The 20075-nt window shown below is 41.5% G+C and overlaps 1 protein-coding gene across 1 annotated transcript; it reads right to left on the bottom strand.

The window, feature by feature from the left end:
• Nucleotides 1-144: 144 nt before the first annotated feature.
• Nucleotides 145-19880, bottom strand: nmt1a (N-myristoyltransferase 1a). Its single transcript, XM_083976517.1, has 12 exons — nucleotides 19731-19880; nucleotides 15770-15875; nucleotides 14751-14895; nucleotides 13875-13993; nucleotides 12231-12322; nucleotides 10132-10248; nucleotides 9284-9454; nucleotides 8391-8499; nucleotides 7833-8003; nucleotides 6974-7138; nucleotides 5607-5744; nucleotides 145-1981 (listed from the first exon to the last, which is right to left on the bottom strand). The coding sequence occupies exons 1-12, from the start codon at nucleotides 19832-19834 to the stop codon at nucleotides 1961-1963; spliced, it is 1458 nt and encodes a 485-aa protein (XP_083832643.1). The 5' UTR covers nucleotides 19835-19880; the 3' UTR covers nucleotides 145-1960.
• Nucleotides 19881-20075: the final 195 nt, after the last annotated feature.

Raw genomic sequence — 20075 nt, 5'->3', positions numbered from 1 at the left:
GTGTGGCCGATGTGTGTGTGTTTTTATCTGATAAAACCAAGGAATGTGATGCATCTGGTGTCACCTGCTGCTGCCACAGAAACATGTTAGAAATGTTGGTCGTTGGGATGGGAAAAGCAAACGAGCAAAAACGTCACAGCAACTTCTAGATTTTATTTTTTTGCTCAAAAAAAAAGAAAAAAAGAAAAGAAAAAACAAAACAAAACCAAAACAAAACAAAAAAAGAAAAATAAATCACCTGCAATCACCTTCACATTCGTTTCCTGCAAACACCATGAGACCCGTTATTCATTTATTTATTATTCATTCATCTATTTCTAACATCTGTTTTGCAAATAGAACCAGAACCAAAGACTCACATAAGAAGAACCACCTGACGTCACCGGGCCCTGCTCCGTCACTGACCTGGGATCAGCACTGAGACGTGTGAATGAGGCTCAGATTTCATGTTTGTTTTGTTAATAAAACTGCAGGTTTGTCGTTAAAGGGATAGTTCACCCAAAATTCAAATTTCAAACTCATTATCTACTCACCCTCATGTTGGAGGACTCTGAAACTTCTCCCAGCCCTTAGTCGACATGAGGGTGAGTAGATAATGAGTTGAAATTTGAATTTTTGGGTGATCTATCCCTTTAAACAGCCTGAAATTAGAGAAGTTATGTCATTACATGGAACAGACTTTACACAGCGAGGAGCGGGACACAGTAGTGCTGCTGCTGCTGCTGCTGCTGCTGCTGCTGCTGTGTGCATGTAAACTCATCCATCTGTTATTCCTGTGAGTGCATCTACTGATTTTTTTCCTCTTTATTATTATAATTATTATTAATATTATTATTATTGTTAAGACTTCCTGTGAGATTCCCTCCGACACAAGTCGCTAAAAATATTCACAACAGCTTCTGATTTTTCACTTGGTTTTTCAGGAATCTGAGGCGGTCGTCTTGAGCTGCTGATCAACAACCTTCATCATCATCGTCATCGTCTCTGCAGCGGTTCAACCTCGTCAGAAACCGCTCGTTTATTTATTTCTCCTCCGTTTTATTAACGTCAGTCCGTTTGTTTCCTCCTGCTGCGGCTTCTGCCAGTGGCGTGAACTGAGGGGGAAGGAGGAGGTGGACGACGAGCGTTAAAACAGACGAGGAGACGATGCATCGACAGAAAAAAAAAGAAAAAAGAGAAGAGACACAGGGTCGAGCAAGAGAGACGTTAACAGAAGCCCTTTTCTGGTGTCCACTTTTGGTATTTATTACCTCATCTTTTTTGAGCCTTTTTCCTCTTTAAAATATTTTTGATCATTTTCCTTTTATCTCTAAAACTTAAGGATGACAGATTTATTTGAATTTGCAAAAAGCATTTCCTCAACATTTAGGAATAAAATAAAACAAAACCGTAGGTTCTAGTCTGAGTGTGTCTGGTTGTGAGTGTGAGTGTTAGGGCATCATCATCATCATCATCATCATCATCATCTGCAGTTATGTTTGATATTATTTACAGGTATCGTACGGTTGGTTGGTTGGTTGGTTGGTATGACAACAGTGAGTGTTTGGTATAAAGTAATCTGTGCAAACTGTTCTTGTGTGTATGCTGCGTGTTTTGGTACAATCAAGACAGCTCAGATGGAATACAGTTGTTTCGCGATGGTAACTACAATGGCTTAAGGTCCATGTGATCGAGGGAGGAGGAGGAGGAGGAGGGAAAGCTGGAGACCCCCCCCTTCGCCCCGCTGCCTCCCTGCCTGGCAGCGGTAGTGCAGGTCAAAGTTCAAAAAAGTAAAAATGGGCGGTGGGTTGTTGTTGTTGTTGTTTTTGTTTTTTGTTTTTTCTCCTTTCCTGAAGCAGGAAGTCACATCAGTCCGTCCGTCAGCTGGTCGGTCGGTCGGTCGGTCGGTCGCTGCCGTGCTGCGGCGGCGGCGGCGGCGTTCCCCCGGCCTGTAGGCGACTCCCTGTGGCGTAAAGTGACATCACTGCAGCACCAGCCCGACCTGAGGGAGGAGGAGGAAGAGGAGACGTGAGGAAGAGCTCAGGGTCAAACTGGAGATTTATTACTGAGATTTTACATTTATTTCATGGGAAAAGTGGAATGAAGACAAAGTGGCCGTGAAATATTAACCATTATATAGCTTCTTTTTCTTTTTTTAAAAAGGGATAGTTAAACATTTTGTCAAATTGTCCCATTGCCATAACCCCTATAGTCGTAGCAGTAGGTTCGTTACCTTTAATTGTCGGTGCAAGCTATTTTTAGAACGGCGGAGCAGAGCCGTGAGCTGCTCAGAGCTACGCTACGGAGGCTCATTATGGGATTTCTTGGTTTCCCTCATCAAACTCATCAAATACACAATCCAACAACTCCACAACGCTCTGGTGGACAAGTTGTGACCTGCACATTCACCACGTTATGAGATAATAACACAACATTACCACACAGAGTTGTTTTAAGGGGAAATACAGGGACTGCTTGATGAAAAACTGCCCCTGAACTGTCCCTTTACATTCAAGATTATCATTATAACTCATTATTCTCATTATAACAAATGTGCGCTGCGGGATAGCCATTACAGAGACGTGAGAAGAGTATGGGTATATATCATCACACCATGCACAAATGAGACAAAAATACAGAAAGAAGAAAAAAAGAAAGAAAATAAATCAAACAATGTACAAAATAATCCCTCCCATGTGACTGCCAGATTACTGGTCATAGCATAAAATCACTGTTAAACCAAAAGCTAGGAGTCTTTTTTTTCTTAATTTATAGATATTTTATATGCAATTTGGAGCTGAAGAAGCATCAGAACAAAAATCGATAAATTAATTTATCTTTTGACTTGTCTCAAGTTAAAATCAACATTTAACTTACAGGCCAGACCTATGATCTGTATGCTTGTGCAACTTAACTACTGTAGTACTAGCACTTAGTTAATTGCACACTTGTTATTGTAGGTTGCTCGCTTTCAAAGCACTTTAAAACCGAATGAAAATCGGGCCGTTTGTAAAATGTTAAAGTGCTACTAGTGCTAGTTGAAGTGCTCAGTGCTTGGTGTTATTTCAAACTCAACCACATGGAAGACATCTGGCCCGTTTTCAATAATTTTATTGCCTGTTTGTGTGTGTTTTTTATCTCTGCAAACTATGCAAGTCTGGTTGCGTTTCCTCTGTGTTGCTAACCCTCCTCATGGCCATGTGCATTTGTTTACAACGATCTGGCAAAAAAAATCAATCCCTGGAGTAGGGTTGGGCGGTATGACGGTATTATACCGTGTGACGGTATAAAATGTCTACCGGTAGAGATTTTGCAATACCGTTTATACCGGAGAAAGAGCAGATGTCTGCGGCATCTCTCTGAGTCACTGTAGTTACACCGCCTAGACACACGGGGGAGCCGGCACTGCAGCAGACTGCTTGGCGTGGTTGCATTGGCACGACGAAGAAGAAACAGCTTTACCGTTACCGGAGCGTACCGGAGGCTTACCGGAGTGATAACAATCATGGCGGAGGCGGAGAGTGAAAGCAGAAGTGGGAGCATAATATAATACATCATGAGTGGGAGTCACGAGGAAACGGAGGCAGCCTGACCCGCCCAACAAGACGAAAAAGTGAAAGTAATTCACTCCAGCCGTAATTTTTTTCGATCGATCAGCTGTGTTTACCGTTTCATGTGTCATAGTTCTGATGTTTAGACAGATGAATCAGACCTCTAATAATGCCCTGTACACACTGTGCGATTTTGGCCGTCGCAGACGAAAGACGGCGGATCGTAGGAGAATCGTGGCGAAATCTTTGGTCGTAGCTCTAAATCGGCCGTCTTACGTCGCACAGTGAGACAGGCTCTACGACGGCCGTTGTCAGCGTCTTGCGACCAAAGACGACCTGCGATTAAATTCTGACAGTGTCAGAAAACTGCTACGACCTACGTCTACTAATCAGCTGATGGACGTCTATCAGCGGCGCAGGTGACAGGGACGAGCACTGATTTTCGAGTAAATAGTCATTAAATTAAAAAAATCTATCCTGATCATGTCTGGAGAGGTGTATATTCCTTTTTACTGTCGCAGAAAGAGGAGGAACATGGACAGACTCATACAGCCATCAGAAAAGTTGTGTGTGAAACTCATGGTGAAACTCTGTCCAAAAAAAAAAAAAAAAAACCCATGTGCGGACTATGATGAGAAGTGGTCGCCTACCGGAGAATATTGACGTGTTTACGCCGGGAGAGGTGACTTCGTCCTCGTTTGATGTGCTCTCATTACGTGACGGTACTGCTGTGATGTTCTCTAGTACCAATACAGGCCGTGATTTCATTTTTAAATAACGGACAACTGGCGGTACTGCTCCACTGGTGCCGGTGACTTGTGTCTGTGTGTGAAGAGGGAGAGAGGGAGGGAGGGGGGGAGGAGGGGGAGCGGGCGACCTGCGATTCAGTAGAACGACCATCGTACAGTCTGCACACGTCAAACTTGACGTCGTAGCAAAGATTGTAAATTCCACGTCGCATAGTGTGTCATGCAACAGTCTTATAAGACTGCTAAAATCGCACAGTGTGTAGAGGGCATAACACATCCTAAAGTTTGACTTGTCAGAGTTTTTCAGAAGAGGAGTAAGTCAGGTTATAAGCAATGCTAATTTCTGTTAGCCCGTCTATGGTGTTTTACATTATACGTTAGCATTAAGCTAGCGGGCTTTTTATGCTTAGTTGTGACACTGGCTGTGTGTGTTTTAAACGTTATTTCAAACTATGTAGATTTGATTGAACATCTTTGATGCTTAAATATATATTGCCGCTTAACATATTGCTTTACTCCTCTTTCTATGTGCCATTTTTACTGTAGGACAGGCTAGCCTAGGACACTGTTTATTATGGTCACTTCCGTCCTTCCCACCCACCGTTTTTCCGTCAGTTGTTGACATTTGAGCCCATACTACCATAGACTGTAAAGGTTACTTACTACCTTAGGAACTCTAAAGTAACTTTTTAGATTTTCCCGGTTTGACCTGTTTGAACAGCCGTAGACAGCACAGACCGTAGGCATTTTTGTAAAATGCAAATTTGTGATGTTGTGATTTCTTTTTATATAATTGCACTAACTGGAGCAAGACTGCTCTGGCATTTTTCCTGTTTGTTTTTTTAATTTTTTAATAGAAATCCAAGTTAAAAAATAAAAGAGGAAAATGATCAAATGCAACAGTATGGTTATTTTAAGCACTTGAATTTACAGGGGGAAAAAAACATACCGTGATATATACCGTTACCGTGATATGAAATTACTCATACCGTGATATAAGATTTTGCTCATACCGCCCAACCCTACCCTGGAGCAATGGATAACGTTATATAATATACGATGTTCACATGTTATACAATTACTCCAGAGCTTCTTAATTAACGTAAAAATGTAGCATAGCCACAGAAAAAAAATCCTGCTTAGTTCCTCTTTCATAACATTTATCTTATTGTTGCTTTTCCTCCATTAACCATGTTTAATAATATGCATGTCCTTTTTTTTTAAATAAATATATTGCATTTACATCAATCTTCTGTTTAATCCTGTAATTAAATCCTGCTGCAGATGAACAGAGGGTATTAATTCCCCCGTCAGAAGGAGAACTCACCTTTTCCGACCCCATGCTGGGACACTTCCAATTGTACAGGTAATACTGTAGATTCCCGTCGCCGATGCCGAACTTGAGCTTCTCCAGGAAATTCTTGTTTTCCATTAGATCCAGTGCATTGAAGACGTCGAACCCTTTCTGCACGGAGAGACAAAACTTTATTAGTTCCCTGTGGACGAACAATCGACAGAATCCTATTGAATTATTTCAGGTTTTATGCACTTTAGATTATTTGGTCCAAGCTTTTATCTTTATTGTTTGGTGTTGAATTACCTATTTATTGAGTCTTATTCTATTTATTCTATGTTATTGACGTATTTGCTTGTACTGTTTTACTATTTTAAATCCATCTCCTGCGTTTCCTCATCTTTAAATTCAAGATGTTTCCTCAGTACTTAGTTTGTCTGTGTGTTTCCTTCTTATTTTTTTTATTTTCATCTTTCATGGTCAAGGAACGTTTATTTATAGAGCATCTTATAAACAACCGAGGTTGACCAAGGTGCTTTACATAAAATAAATAACAATAAAATACAACAGTACATTTCAAAAGACAATTTCGGCAATGACACATACAGTCAGCAAACCAAACAACTTCGTCTCACACAGGTCCGAAAGCCTGGGAGAAAAAATGGGTTTTGAGAGAGCATTTCAAAATCTCCAGAGTCTCTGACTACCGGATATGCTGTGGTAAACTGTTCCACAGCTTAGGGGCAACCACTGCGAACGCTCCATCGCCTCTTAGTTTCTAGCTTTTAGACACATCCAGATTTATTTCATTTGCAGACCTCAGAGCTCTGATTGGTCTGTGAACATGTATGAGTTCACAGGAGGGGCCATACCGTTCAAGATTTTGAAAAACAAACATCAGGATCTTAAAATCACTAATGAAACGGACGGGAAGCCAGTGCAGAGAGGCCAGAACTGGGGTTATGTGCTCCCGTTTCTTTGTGCCTGTCAAAAGACGAGCAGCAGCGTTCTGCACAAGCTGCAGGCGTCGCAAAGAGCGCTGGTCTAAACCTACATACAATGAATTACAATAATCCAGCCTCGAAGAAATAAAGGCATGAATAACCTCCTCCAGGTCACTAGGAGAGAGGGATGGTTTTACCTTGGCCAGAAGTCGCAGCTGGAAAAAGGCGCCTTTGACTACAGAGCCAATTTGCTTGTCAAATTTAAACTCACTGTCAAACATGACACCGAGGCTCTTAGGAGCAGTTTTTGATTGTAAAGCACTTTTTCTGCAACAGGTTTTTGTATAAAAACTGCAATAAAAATAAAAGCTTGATTTGATTTAAAGACGAGTGTGTGAGAGTGTGTGTGTGTGTGTGTGTGTGTGTGTGTGTGCAGATTGAAGGGGGGCGACGCACCGATTTGGCCAGGATGAGGGCGTCGGACATGAGGTCGAGCAGCGGGGTGGTGGTGTGCACGTTGTAGAAGGAGTACGCCGCCTTCAGGCTGCGGTGCACCGGGTGGTTCATGATGGTGGACGGCAGCGTGTAGAAGCTCAGGAAGTCCGTCACTTTGCCGTCGTTCTGTCAGACACACACACACACAGAAACACAGACACACACACACACACGTCTCAATGCTGCTTATTCAGGGTTTACACAGGAATCTTGAAGTTAATTCTAAAACCTTTTTAAGACTTTTTCAAGACCTTCTCAATATTTTTTAATACCTCACCGCCACTTCAAGCTGTAACCATTTACATCAGTGACACTTTTAACTCAACAGTTTTAGTTTGTGATAAAGACTATATAGACCACTATGATACAACAGAATTCAAAATAGGCTGGGATAAGGCAAAGTTCATCAAAAAAAATAAAAAAACATTGCTCCACTCTCAAAAAACAAAAAAACAATCTTCTCTTCTTTTCTTATGTACCGGTTCATCTTTGTTTTTTAAAAATGAATAAATTCACACACACTTTTACAGGACTCAAACTCTTGGACAGCTAATTCTGAAAAAATACCTTCAAAATTTAAGACTTTATAAAGTCGTGAAAAGACTTTTTAATACTTTTTAAGGGTCTTAATTTTCCCAAAATTGATTTATCACCTTTTAATACTTTTCAAGACCCCGCGGATACCCTGTTATTACTGTTATCTGCAGACCTGCCAACCTTGAAATATTTTTATGAGTATAAATAAACGATAAATGAAACAACAGAAAGAACACGGGTTGGTCTGGTTGCCGTGGTGACGGTGATGGTGGGCTCCTCCTACCTCCACCAGGAAGGTGTCGATGATGTTCTCCCGCGGCAGCAGCCAATGAGAAACCTCCTCCTGGTTCATGGCCGGAACCAGGTTGAACTGGCTCAGGTACTCGCGCAGCAGACGGTGAACGACCGGGATGTCCTTCTTCGTCATCGGCCGCAGACCGGACGTCTTCGGAGCCTGAGGGAGAGGAGGAGGAGGAGGAGAGGAGGAGGTGAAGAAGGAGGATGAAACTCTGGAGGAAGAGGAGGATGAAACTCTGAGGGAGGAGGAGGAGGAGGGGGAGGAGGATGAGGATGAAACTCTGGAGGAAGAGGAGGAGGAGGAGGAAGAAAGAGGAGGAGGAGGGGGAGGAGGAGGAGGATGAAACTCTGGAGGAAGAGGAGGAGGAAGAAAGAGGAGGAGGAGGAGGAGGAGGAGGAGGAGGAAACTCTGAGGGAAGAGGAGGAAGAAAGAGGAGGAGGAGAAAGAAACTCTGGAGGAAGAAAGAGGAGGAGGAGGAGGAAGAAAAAGGAGGAAGAACGACTGGTTGAGTGAGTGCGTGCGTGTGCATGTGCGTGCTCTGACCTCGGGCAGGCGGTACAGCTTCATGGTTCGCTGCATCGTCATGTTCCTGCTCAGGTGAGAAAACTTCACCTCGATCAGTTTGCGAGGGTTCAGGGAGCGATGCCAGTACCTGCACACACACAAACAGACCATCGATCGATCAATCAATCAATCACTCAATCCATCCATCCATCCATCAATCATACGGTAGTTCCTCTTTAAGTGGAACCAAAGTGGGAGGTCGTTACTCTACATTACGGACGCCCATTGGACAAAATTTTGAAGCAAACACCAGAAATACACAAATATTTGTTCTGAGACTGAAGAACGTTATTTTTTTTCGTGAATGTACATTCAAATCAGGGTCAATGGTGTGAAATATTGTAGGGAAATTTCTGGGAAAACATGGTACAATTTCTCCAAAAACTTCTAAACATTTCTAGAAAAAAGTGGCAAAAATTCTAGAAAAAAAAAGTGGTAAGATTTCTTTAAAAAAAAAGTTACAATTTTTCTACAAAAAAAAAGTGGTAAAATTTCTCAAAAAAAAATTCTAGAAAAAAAAGGCAACATTTCTTTAAAAAAAAAAAAGTAATTTTTTTTCTACAAAATGGTAAAATTTCTCTTAAAAAAAAAAAAATTCTAGAATTTTTTTCATTTCTAGAAAAAAAAAGGGAAAAATTCTTTATATATATATATTATTTTAATTCTAGAAAAAAAAGGTACAAATTCTTTATATATATATATTTTTTTAATTCTAGAAAAAAAGTGGTAAAATTTCCTCTTTTTTTTTTTTTCTACAAAAAAAGTGGTAAAATTTCAAAAAAGTAAAAAAAATTCTAGAAAAAAAAGTGGTAAAATTTCAAGAAAAAGTTGGCGCCCTGAGGGCCGTGACCGTGACCGAGGCGGTGACCCACCTGCAGGTGCCGACGGGTTTGGGCAGCACCACGCCGGCTGTGTACACGGCCTGGAAGATGCCCTGCAGGTTGACCCGTCTGGTGATCTCTCTGATCAGCACCGGTGCCACGCGCTTCGCCCGCAGCTTCTTGTGGACGCACAGGAAGTTGATCTCCACCATCTTCTTTTCTCTACAACACAAAACAAACATGGAAGATGAACAATCAGCCGTTTAAATCTACAACAGAGTCAGAGCGACGTCACAGGATAATAAAACACTGAATTCATCTGATTTATTAATGATCACACTTTATAATTAACTCCACATTTTTGGCTTCTCTCCTTAATAAAAATACTAAGATATAGACTCACATATAGAATATTAAAAGATAAATAAAAACACTACAGTAGAATAAAAAGAATAAAAGTTTTTATACAGAAAATGCTTCAAAGTGTGAAAAGTGCAGCATGATGATGTGTCTTTGATCTTAACTTATTCATATGCATCATGGTGTTCATCACAGTGTTCAGGTTTTGATGTTTAGTATATTAACATGCCTACGTTTAATGAGGAACATTTGGTTTGATTTACCTCATGGATTATGTCTTTAAGCCTATTTCATTTAGAATAATTGTCATCATTCATGATTCAAACAAGAACCACGGCACTCGGTGGCAAGTTGCATAAACAAAATAAACAATCATTAATTAATTGCAACAACTACCAGAGCTGGAATTTTCATTATAGTTATTAAGATTCTGTATTTTCAGTGAGTGAAATAAAATAAAAAGAGACAGAAATCATGTAGAAAACTATGAACTGGTGTCGCTGCATGAGACTAAGTTGGTTTCATTCGGTGTCACTCACACTTCGTAGATGCGGATCGTAGCAGGAATGGCGCTGATGAAGCCGACCAGCTTCTGGTTGGAGTTCACCCGGACGCCACAGTGCCACTGGGGGAGCCAGCCGGGGGGACGCAGGGCCCTGGACACACACACACAGTCACACTCAACACCTCAAATACTGTATATACACACACTATACACTACCAATCAGACGTTTGGACTCACACCTTCTCATTCAGTGGTTTCGGGAGATTTCCTGATAGTTTCATACACGGCAACAACAGAGCAACGTCTTGATGTAACTAAACGATGGCTTCACTGCTCAGCGTCCGGTTCAGCTACAAACACACCGATGGGATCAATGTAAAGGCTGAAGTGTCCTGCTTTCATTAAAAAAATAATTACGTTGCTCTCATTTTCCATTGCGGAAATAGACGCGAAAGAGTACGGCTATACGCTGGTATCGCAGGCGATGGCAGCGATCTCACGGGCAACGGGTCTTAAAGCAGAAGTAAGTGATATTTTTGTGTTAATATAAGTCTTAAATAGTTGTATTATCTTCCGACAGCAATCACTTACATAGAGTGTTTGGACCGAAACACGGGTCTGTCAGTCACTCTGCTCTGCTCTGAGCCCAGGAGAAAACTTTCCTTGTATCCTACAACCTTTATCCAATGAGGAGAGAGAACGGCATGCAGGGCTGTGTGTGCAGCCAAGGGATGCGCCTAAATGTGGTGACGTAGGGACGAGGACTGTTATGGTGCGTTCAAGGAAACCCGTAACTCGTGTTTTTCCGACCGTGAAGTGGTACCAGTTCGATCTGGTACGATTTCACGGGTCGGAAGTTACGAGTGGCCGTTATAGTGACTTTCACAGGTAGAACAGGTCGGAAAAACACGAGTGGGTTGCCTGGAACGCTACAAAGTCGTAAGTCGTGACTTGAAGCTGTAATTTACGGTTTCAAAAGCCTGCCTGGAACGCAGCATTAGCCAAAACGACCGGATCGCTTACTTCTGCTTTAAAGCCCCTGTACAGACTTTTCATGTAGTGTTGATTTTGGCGGACCCCTGTGGACGAAAGCGGCGGAATGAAGACTGCATTTCCCACTGTCATGAAGACGTTTGTCTGGCCGGCGCGTGTAGATTTGTTTTGGAAACGTTGGAAAGAAGTCGGGACTTTAGCGTATCTTCACACTGATGGGCTCATTTGCTGTTATTTTGGACCGTTGAAACTGGAGACTGAAAAACTATGAAGGAACTCATCTGGAGTTACAGAAAATGTTTCATATTTTAGGTTTTTCCACCTTTTCCTTTGACGGCAGCTTTTCACACACTTTAGATTCTGTCATCATCTTCTTGAAGTCGTCACCTGGAACAGTTTTAGTTTTCCGACAGTGTGGAAGGAGTTTCCCAGAGGAGCTGAGACCTTGTTGCTGTTTTACCTTCACTCTGCTCATCTAAACTGGGTTTTAGGTCGGAGGACAGAGAACACTTTGGTTTTATTTAACACTTAACTCCATGTGTGTTCTTTCATAGTTTCAATGTTTTCAGTATGAATCTACAATGTAGAAAGTGTTAAAAGCAAAGAAAGTGGGAACTGAGTGGGAAGGTGTCTCTCCAAACTAGGAATGTCACGATTATACATTTTCTTGGTACAATTATTGTCAGAGAAATAATCATGGTATTACGATTATTATGCAATAATCAATTTATTTTAAACACTATGAATGTGTAAAATCAAATATAGCCAAAATATACTTGCATAAATGATTGTTTACACAAAATATTTTAAATATGTATTGTCTTATGTCTTTTTTTTTATTACAAATGACATACTTACATTTAAATTCCTACCAATTCAGTGTTACGTACACACATGTAAATTTACCAGTATCTGTGCATTTACCTTTACTTTGCCGACATGGTTCTGACATATCATCTTTTTTGGAAAGTGATGGTATTTAGGAATCTTTACGATTAATTAATTGTGGCGTTTAATACCGTGATTGATTGTGAAAACAAGTAATCGAGACATCCCTACTCCAAACTTTTGACTGGTAGTGTGATATGTACAGAAAATGTAAATAAATAAAAAAGGGTCAGTGTCGGGTGTGAACGTTACCAGAGCAGGAACTCGGGGGAGTAGTCGAATCTGAACATGTTGTCGTCGTCTTCCACGTAGTTCTCGTTGAGCAGAGTGTAGAGCTCCTTCAGCTGGAGACAGAGATGAAACATTATTATACATATATAATACACATATATTATATTATTATTATTATTTAATTTATTAATGACCATAAACAGAAAGAATGTGAAGGTTCAGTTCTTTAAAATGAGACCAGAAGTGAAGGAAGAAACTGACTTGATTCAAACTTTCCTGCATCAGTTCTGAAAGACATTTATTCCAAAGTTACAGGAATTCAAACTTTAAAACTCAAGCCTGCCACACACATAAAGATTTTATAAATCTCAACCGATTTTTCATTTGTGAGAGACCCCACACATGAAGATAAAAAATCTGTGATTGAACAGTTTTGATCGTATTGTGTGTGGTGTCCTGCGATATTCCAAACACAGCACACCACACACATTAAGATTTTTCAGAATCTTGACCCTCCGGTCAGAAAACTCAGAAAGAGATCCGCGGCATCAGCAGTGATACCAAGGGTGTCGTTGTAGCTACTCTTTCGGGTCTATTTCCGGAATGGACAATGAGAGCGACGTAATTTTTTTTTTTTAAATGAAAGCGGGACACTTCAGCCTTTACAACGATCCCATCTGTGTGTGTCTGTGGCTCCGGACGCTGTCACATGACGGGCTGTGAGCGGCGTCACATGATCATTTAAACATGGCTGCTGTATTGCTGGCTATGATCGCTACCGTCTTTGCTATCGGCTATCAGGAAACCTCCCGTGTATGCGTGAATGTCTGTGTGAAGCTCATGTAATGCCAGGGCTGCACTGTGGCCCTCTGTGAGGTTGCCGGTGCTGTGTGGAGAAGTGGCTTGTTGCCGCGAGCAGCATGCAGAGCTCGGCAAGCAGGCGCTTCTCCGCAAAACACCGGCTCTCCACACACAAGATGACTTTTGATTGAAACGGCCACCGAAGTCGGCCCCGATAATCGTAAATATTGAACATGTTTAATACTTACGATTATCGGCGCCGAACGTTTTCCAAGCCGATTGTCGGGGGAATTTTGACTCTTAACACACCACACACTACAAGAGAATCTTATAAAATAATCTTAAGACCTTAAGATAATCGGGCGGTGTCTGTCCGTGGTCGGAAGGGGGAAAATCGGGGCAAAATCAGCCCGATTATCTTTATGTGTGTGGCAGGCTTAAACGTATAAATGTTGAAGTCTCTGATCGATCAATGACATCACACTATGACATCACTGTGACCAGAGCTGCATCATCATGTGATAATACAGGCATTTAATGACTGTGTGTGGCCATGTTTTATAATCCTTTACATTTTCATTTTTCATTTTAAAGAAAATAAAACCGACGTCGAGAATGTGATTCGTTGTCCAGGGGTCTCCATAGCAACACAACCCTTTTTTAATTTATTTCTTTCTTTGCAGCTGCAGCACTCGACCATATTTAGATTTTCATTACACTGTGATGAACCGTGCAGCTCTGGACGCCACAGAGAGAGAAACGTCCAGGAAATATCTACATCCTATAGGTTAATTCCTGCCAAGTGTGTGTGTTCATGTGTGTGTGTGTGTGTTCATGTGTGTGTGTGTGTGCAGCCTGTCGTACCACGCCGGGGTCGCCCAGGTCCAGCGTGTCCCAGCTGAAGCCCTGGGGGAGGCTGTACGGCTCCTCTCTGATCTGGTCTTTGTCGGGTTCGATGGAGCCGTGTGACGTCACCGTCTCCCCTGAAGGAAAAACACACAGACACACATTAATAATAAGAAAATAAATAAATAAAATACACTGTCCATCCAAAAATCTAATAGGTCAGAGCCTGAGCCTCCCATTGGATGATTACTGCATGGATGATTAGGTTTCAGCTGGCAACAACTGATTTAAAAAAGGTCCAGTGTGTAAAATCGAAGTAAAACCGTAACATCTAACATTCAGATTCTAGATTTATATAAACATATAGCAAGACCCCTGCTATATGTTTATATAAAAGAAGAATTATAAGGTTACAAAAACCAAACAATTTTCATTTTATAGCGATTAAACACTTGTACAAATATTACACACTGGACCTTTAACCCTAACTTGTGTCAGAAGATACATCCTGTGGTCGTGGAAAAGATGTTAATCTGTTTCAGAAAGGTCAAATTAAAGCAAATAAAACATCTAAGCAGATTGCTGAAACTACTAGAATTGGGACTGTCCAACGCAGTATTTAAAACTGGAAAGAGAGTTGGGAACCATCATCTTCAAGAAAGAATTGTGCTGGAGGAGACTTTAGGTCCGACTCTGTCATCATCATCAATACAAGATCTTGGCGAAAAACGAATGCAACTCTGGACGGAAATAAATGTTGTGACATTGCAGAAGCTTCTTGAAACGATGCCACAGAGAATGTGTGTCGTAGTCAAAGCTAAAGGTGTGTAACTTTGTTTTTCTGGACGGGCAGCATATTTATATTTATATTTATATTTATATACACATTCATACCGAGCTTGGGGACGGGCTGCGTGTCCCAGAACTGGTAGCTCCTCCGAGTGGCCTCCTCCATGGTCTTGGCCGGGCCTTGACCCACAGAGAACAGCTCGATGGCCTTCTGGATCTCCTGTAGCTTATCAGCTGGCAACGAATTCACCTGTTTGGAGAGCGAAGGGTTAAACCAACACAACAAAAGAGAAGAGAAGCAAACAGTCAATTGACCTATGGCTAAGCCACGCCCCCAAACACGATGAGCCAATCACAGTGTGCATAGCTAGCCCATACACTCGGACATTCTCTGCCTCCACGTCCATTGAAATGCATTGCAGTTAGTCAGTTTTCATCCGTTTTTATATGTTTTTTCTTGACATTTTAAGTTTAAAATGGTCAAACGGTGTGCATGGGGCACATGCAACTCTGACACTAGGTATCCCGAGAGGCTGGGCGACGGGGAGGATTTTTTTACCTTTTCCCAAGCCACATCTCAACCGAGAGAAGTGTCTGCTCTGGATAAAGTTATGCAGTAGACCACAACACCAACTAAACGTGGATAAACTTAACAAGGATGTCTACATCTGTTCTAAGTTAAGTCAACAACGTATTTGAGGCAACATATTGTCAGAGATGTTTAGATGTTAGCCAGCATCACAACTAAGCATAAAGTCCGCTAGCTTAATGCTAACGTATAATGTAAAACTCCATAGACAGGCTAACAGAAATTAGCCCGTCGCTATCGGCGTTTCGCGGCAACCGACAGCCATAGCAGTAAAGCTAAGTGAAGTTTTGGTGACTTCCAGATGATATTTAATCTTTCTGTCTCCAAAAATCATCAACTGCCTCCTGTGACATGTCTCTACTGTGACAGCTGTTGCCATAGCAACTGTCACCGAATGTTGACTGTTTGTCCGAGTGAGTGGAGGGGGCGGGGCTTAGCCAGAGGTCAATTCAGCAAATCAATCCTGATGTTCTGTACAAGCTGTTTGGATGAGCTGAACAGCTATATGGGAGAAGAGCAGCTGATTGGTCGAGACCTTGGCGAGCGTGTCCTGAGCTGGTTCTGGTGCACCAGATTTCTTCTTCTTCTTCTGCTTCTTTTTCTTCTTCTTGGCCCCGGTGTCGTCGGCCAGACCCCGGTCACTGAAACACACAAACACACAACCAACCAGGTTATTACAAACCTATACAATAATATACATACACTTATCTTGTCAGCCTTATTCTGAATATTAAAACAAGGATGAAATATTAAATATGGCAAAAGACGCTCATGTATTTCTGTTTCTATTTGCTGTTTCTATTCCTATATGTGTTTATGTAGTATTATTTCAGGGATGTATGATGTAATATGTTAATAAAGTATGTAATATTTTACATTAACGCCTCGCCCATGGACTGCAGTTGAAAAACAGCTTCTTAGTCAATACTGGCGAATTTACAGAAACGTCAAATAATGTGCACTAGTCGTTCCTGTGAAAATTAACACTAAAAGTACAATAAAGCAAGCAAAGCAGCATAAATTGAAGAGATACGACCTCAGATCAGTTTGTTTCCAGTTAATTTGCCAATTATCTTTCAATTTAATCACCCGTTTCCTCCCTAAAGACTTTCAGATATTAATAATAAAAGCTGTGACTGGAGCCTGCGAACAAACAAACACGCTGCGTTGGAATCTCAGTTATTCTCATGTTCAGTTCATGTTTTCAGTTTAGTTTCAGTTTAACTTATTTGACAAGGGACAATGTACATTAATAAAACATTGTAAATGTAAATTAAAGGGCAACGTTAAAAAAAGAGCAACAATGAGGTAAAATACCAAAGACACATTCGGTACACATTTATAAATATACATTTGTAAGACAATAACACATATTTGCGATGGCATGTTTCAATCAGCGGTGAAACGAAAGTTCAAGTTTGAGAAACGTTTCTCAACGCACACATTTGTCGACAAAAAAATAAATAAAAACGTGCAACAACGATGAGTCAGATATGAATTTAAATGAAATGTGTCTCTGTGTGTGTCACCTGTACGAGCTGCTGCACATGGACACAAGTCACCACACACACACAGCTCGACCTGCACTACAACCCCCCACCCCGTCGCCTCATGACCTGGCCACAGCCCCCCCACCCCCCCCACAGCTCCTCCATCTCCTCCCTGAGAAAGACGACTACATACTTACAGAGGATAATCTCATTAGAGTCCCACAGAGGAGAGAGAAGAGAAGCAGAGTGGCCGTGTAGCTGCAACTCCACCGCACAGATGGTCAATCACATGACCTCTGGAGGAAGAAGAGCATGTGTGTGTGTGTCTGTGTGTGTGTGGGGGGGGGGGGCATCTAAGCGTGTGTCTGTGTGTGTGTGTATACATAACGCATGTATGTACAAGAGGTCAGTGAGGGACCGGGACAATGGACAACAAAACATTCAATAGTTTGTTCCACAGGCTTCCATGTGGACGGAGAGGAGCAGCTTTGTCTCTGTGTGTGTGCAGGACGACGACAACACGACAACAACACGCCTGACTGCAAAACAGCAGCAGCCGCGGTCAAACGCAACATTTACTACACTTCTATTAATAATAATCATAATTAAAAAGAAAAAAAAAAGAGGTAATTTGTCTCCCTGTACAGCAGCGGTGCATGTGAATCATGCAGGAGCATATTCTTTCTAATGATGAATGAACAGTTTCAGCTCTTCGTTTCCTCTGATACTTTAAAATATTGACACAACTGATACCAGGTTTAGTTTTTTGATTATCAATATAATATAAAGATGTAAAAATAATAAGATCAGTCACAGTATTGACACATGAATGCTGCAACATCTGCCTCTTTTGTCTGGAACATCCACCGCTCATGTTTTATTATCGTTTCTCTTTTAAAAACTATTTTCATCTGTTCACCTGTTTGGTTTCTTTGCTCTGGGCTCTATGTGTCTATTTATATACAAGTGCAGAGTCCAGTTCGTTGTATTTATGCAGGTGCGTGATCAATAAAGTAAAGTAGATTGTGATTGTGTGGTGCTTTAACGGTGCATATATAATTAACAGACTAGTAAACCGTTATCTCAATTATCACCAAGCCTACAACACAATATCAGAATCAGATTTATTGTGTTTTCTGCATACATACAAGGAAATGTACTCTAGTTAAGTCAAACAAAATAAGATGAAGTAAAGTGGCCAGATTGAACTGTGCAGTCAGATGTAGTGCAAACAGACAATGAGGTTGTGCCATGAAAATAAATGATAAAAGCTAAACAGATATGAATGGTATGTACATTGTATGGTTTAAACTTTACATGTCTATATGTGTCATGCAAAGGTTGGTGCATCCCCATTGGTCTAAATGTCTGTTCATGTTAAACAGTTCATCAAGTAGAAGATTAAATGATCTCCAAAAGGCATAAAGTAAAACATGAATCACTCTTTTTTTTCCCTTCAATATTTTTTATCAATATCAGTGTATTATTATTTTAGTCTTCTACAGTTTCAGAGTGAAAAAGGGAAACAAAGCAGCAGCCTGCAAAAGAATGGGAAACCCAGGAGACTTGAGCTCTCAGATAACTTTGACCAAGATATCAGATATCAAGAAGATATCAAGATATTTACCATTTACACACTGTGATAGTAGCTAGTAGCCCCCCCTTTGGAAACTAACTATGCAGAGGGCCCAGACCTTTGCTGAGGGACCTTTTCCTTTTCTGACAGTTTGAACATTGAAAAGATTAAAATAAAAAAAAATGCATATAGTTTAAAATGGAAAGTGAATGTGTCATCTGTAACTTTATGCCTTTTAGAGATTATTTCATCTTCCACTTGCTTAACTGTTCACATTAACAGACATTTGGACCAGGGGTGCACAAACGTTTGCATGACACTGTATGGATCATTAAATGAATTAATGTATATATGCACGTAGCTGCAACTAATAAGAACATCGATCATCATTGATAGGTATAGATGTCGATATATTGATATGATCCTGGCCTGTGCATACGACGCTAATCATCAGCACTTTTCCCTTCACACATTTTCTCCCAATAAAAAAAAAAAAAAAAAAAAGCAGCACAACGAGGACAGGACACGCCTTGATTGATATTAGCAGACTCGGTCCTGTTTCATCATGTGTCATCGGTCAGTAAACAGAAAGAGAAACAGGATTTCCACGATTAAAGCTCCGTTTTTCTCAGGACCAAAAATTAATTATTATTATTGATAATAGTAATAATATGCTGCAGGCAGGGTCTCTGTCATATCTCAGAGATTATCCTAAATAGAGGGGGATTTAAATAAAAGTAAACCAGACTCGTGAGTGAGCTCCACCCAGGTGCACAGGCAACAACGTGCAGATTTTTATTTTATTCTATTTTATTTATTTTTATACATGTTTCACTTTTGACTCGTCTCGCGGCTGCACGGTGCAGACAATAGGAGGTTTGACAGCTATGTTAGCTGTTAGCATGCGAGCTAACTCCCTGGTAGCCAAATGTCAGCCATGGGATCACGACGACGACGTGTAGCGGGCGGTAATATCAATATCACAAACTGTCAACTTCATAAATCGATTGTACTTTGTAAAAACGAGAGGAAGTGTGTGTTTTGAGGACGTCATTTAGCTTTTTCAGCGGCTGTTTGTTTGGTTTTTCTTACGCCGCCTTGCTGCTTGCTACTGCTGCTGCTGCTATCTATCAGAGCTAAAGAAGCATAGCGCCGCTAAAGCCCGCCCACTCGGGGAGGAAACAGAACGCCAGAACGGCACTCTCAGCCAATCAGGACACAGAACGAGTGACTGACCGCCGCTCTTAGCCAATCGCGTGAAAGCAAGTGGGCGGGACATCTCCCCTTCCACCGCTACGGCTGGCTGTCTATCTGTTCCCCTATCGCTGCTGCTGCCCTACTGCCCCGGCCGCCGAGGGCTTTACTTTCTCTGCCCCCCCCCTCCTTTGCCTCGCTGCTTGTTAATGTTATGTGGAGCGGCTTCTTCTTACCCGTCGTCGAAGTGGTGCTCTTCATTTTCACAGTCGCTGCAGTGTCCGTGGTCCTCTACATCTTCTTTCTCCGGCATCGGTGCTGTCTCATTCTCATCCGCCATCTTTATCACGGAAGTGAGATGAGAGAAGGAGGAGGAGGAGGAGGAGGAGGAGGAGGAGAAGCCACCAGCGCCGCGTGCTGCCGACGCCTTTAAACCCGCCTCTCTGTGATTGGCTCCCCGACTGTCTCCGACTGTTGCCGACTGTTCCCGAACTCCTCCGACAGTATTAACACATGCTCACGACGAAGCAACGGGGATTAAAGTGTCACTCTCAGCCATACATTTTATTTATTTATTTTTT

The sequence above is a fragment of the Trachurus trachurus genome (genome assembly GCF_905171665.1).
Source record: "Trachurus trachurus genome assembly, chromosome: 8".
Taxonomy (NCBI): domain Eukaryota; kingdom Metazoa; phylum Chordata; class Actinopteri; order Carangiformes; family Carangidae; genus Trachurus; species Trachurus trachurus.
Note: the sequence above shows the minus strand (reverse complement) of the source record. Positions and strands in the feature narration are given on the sequence as shown.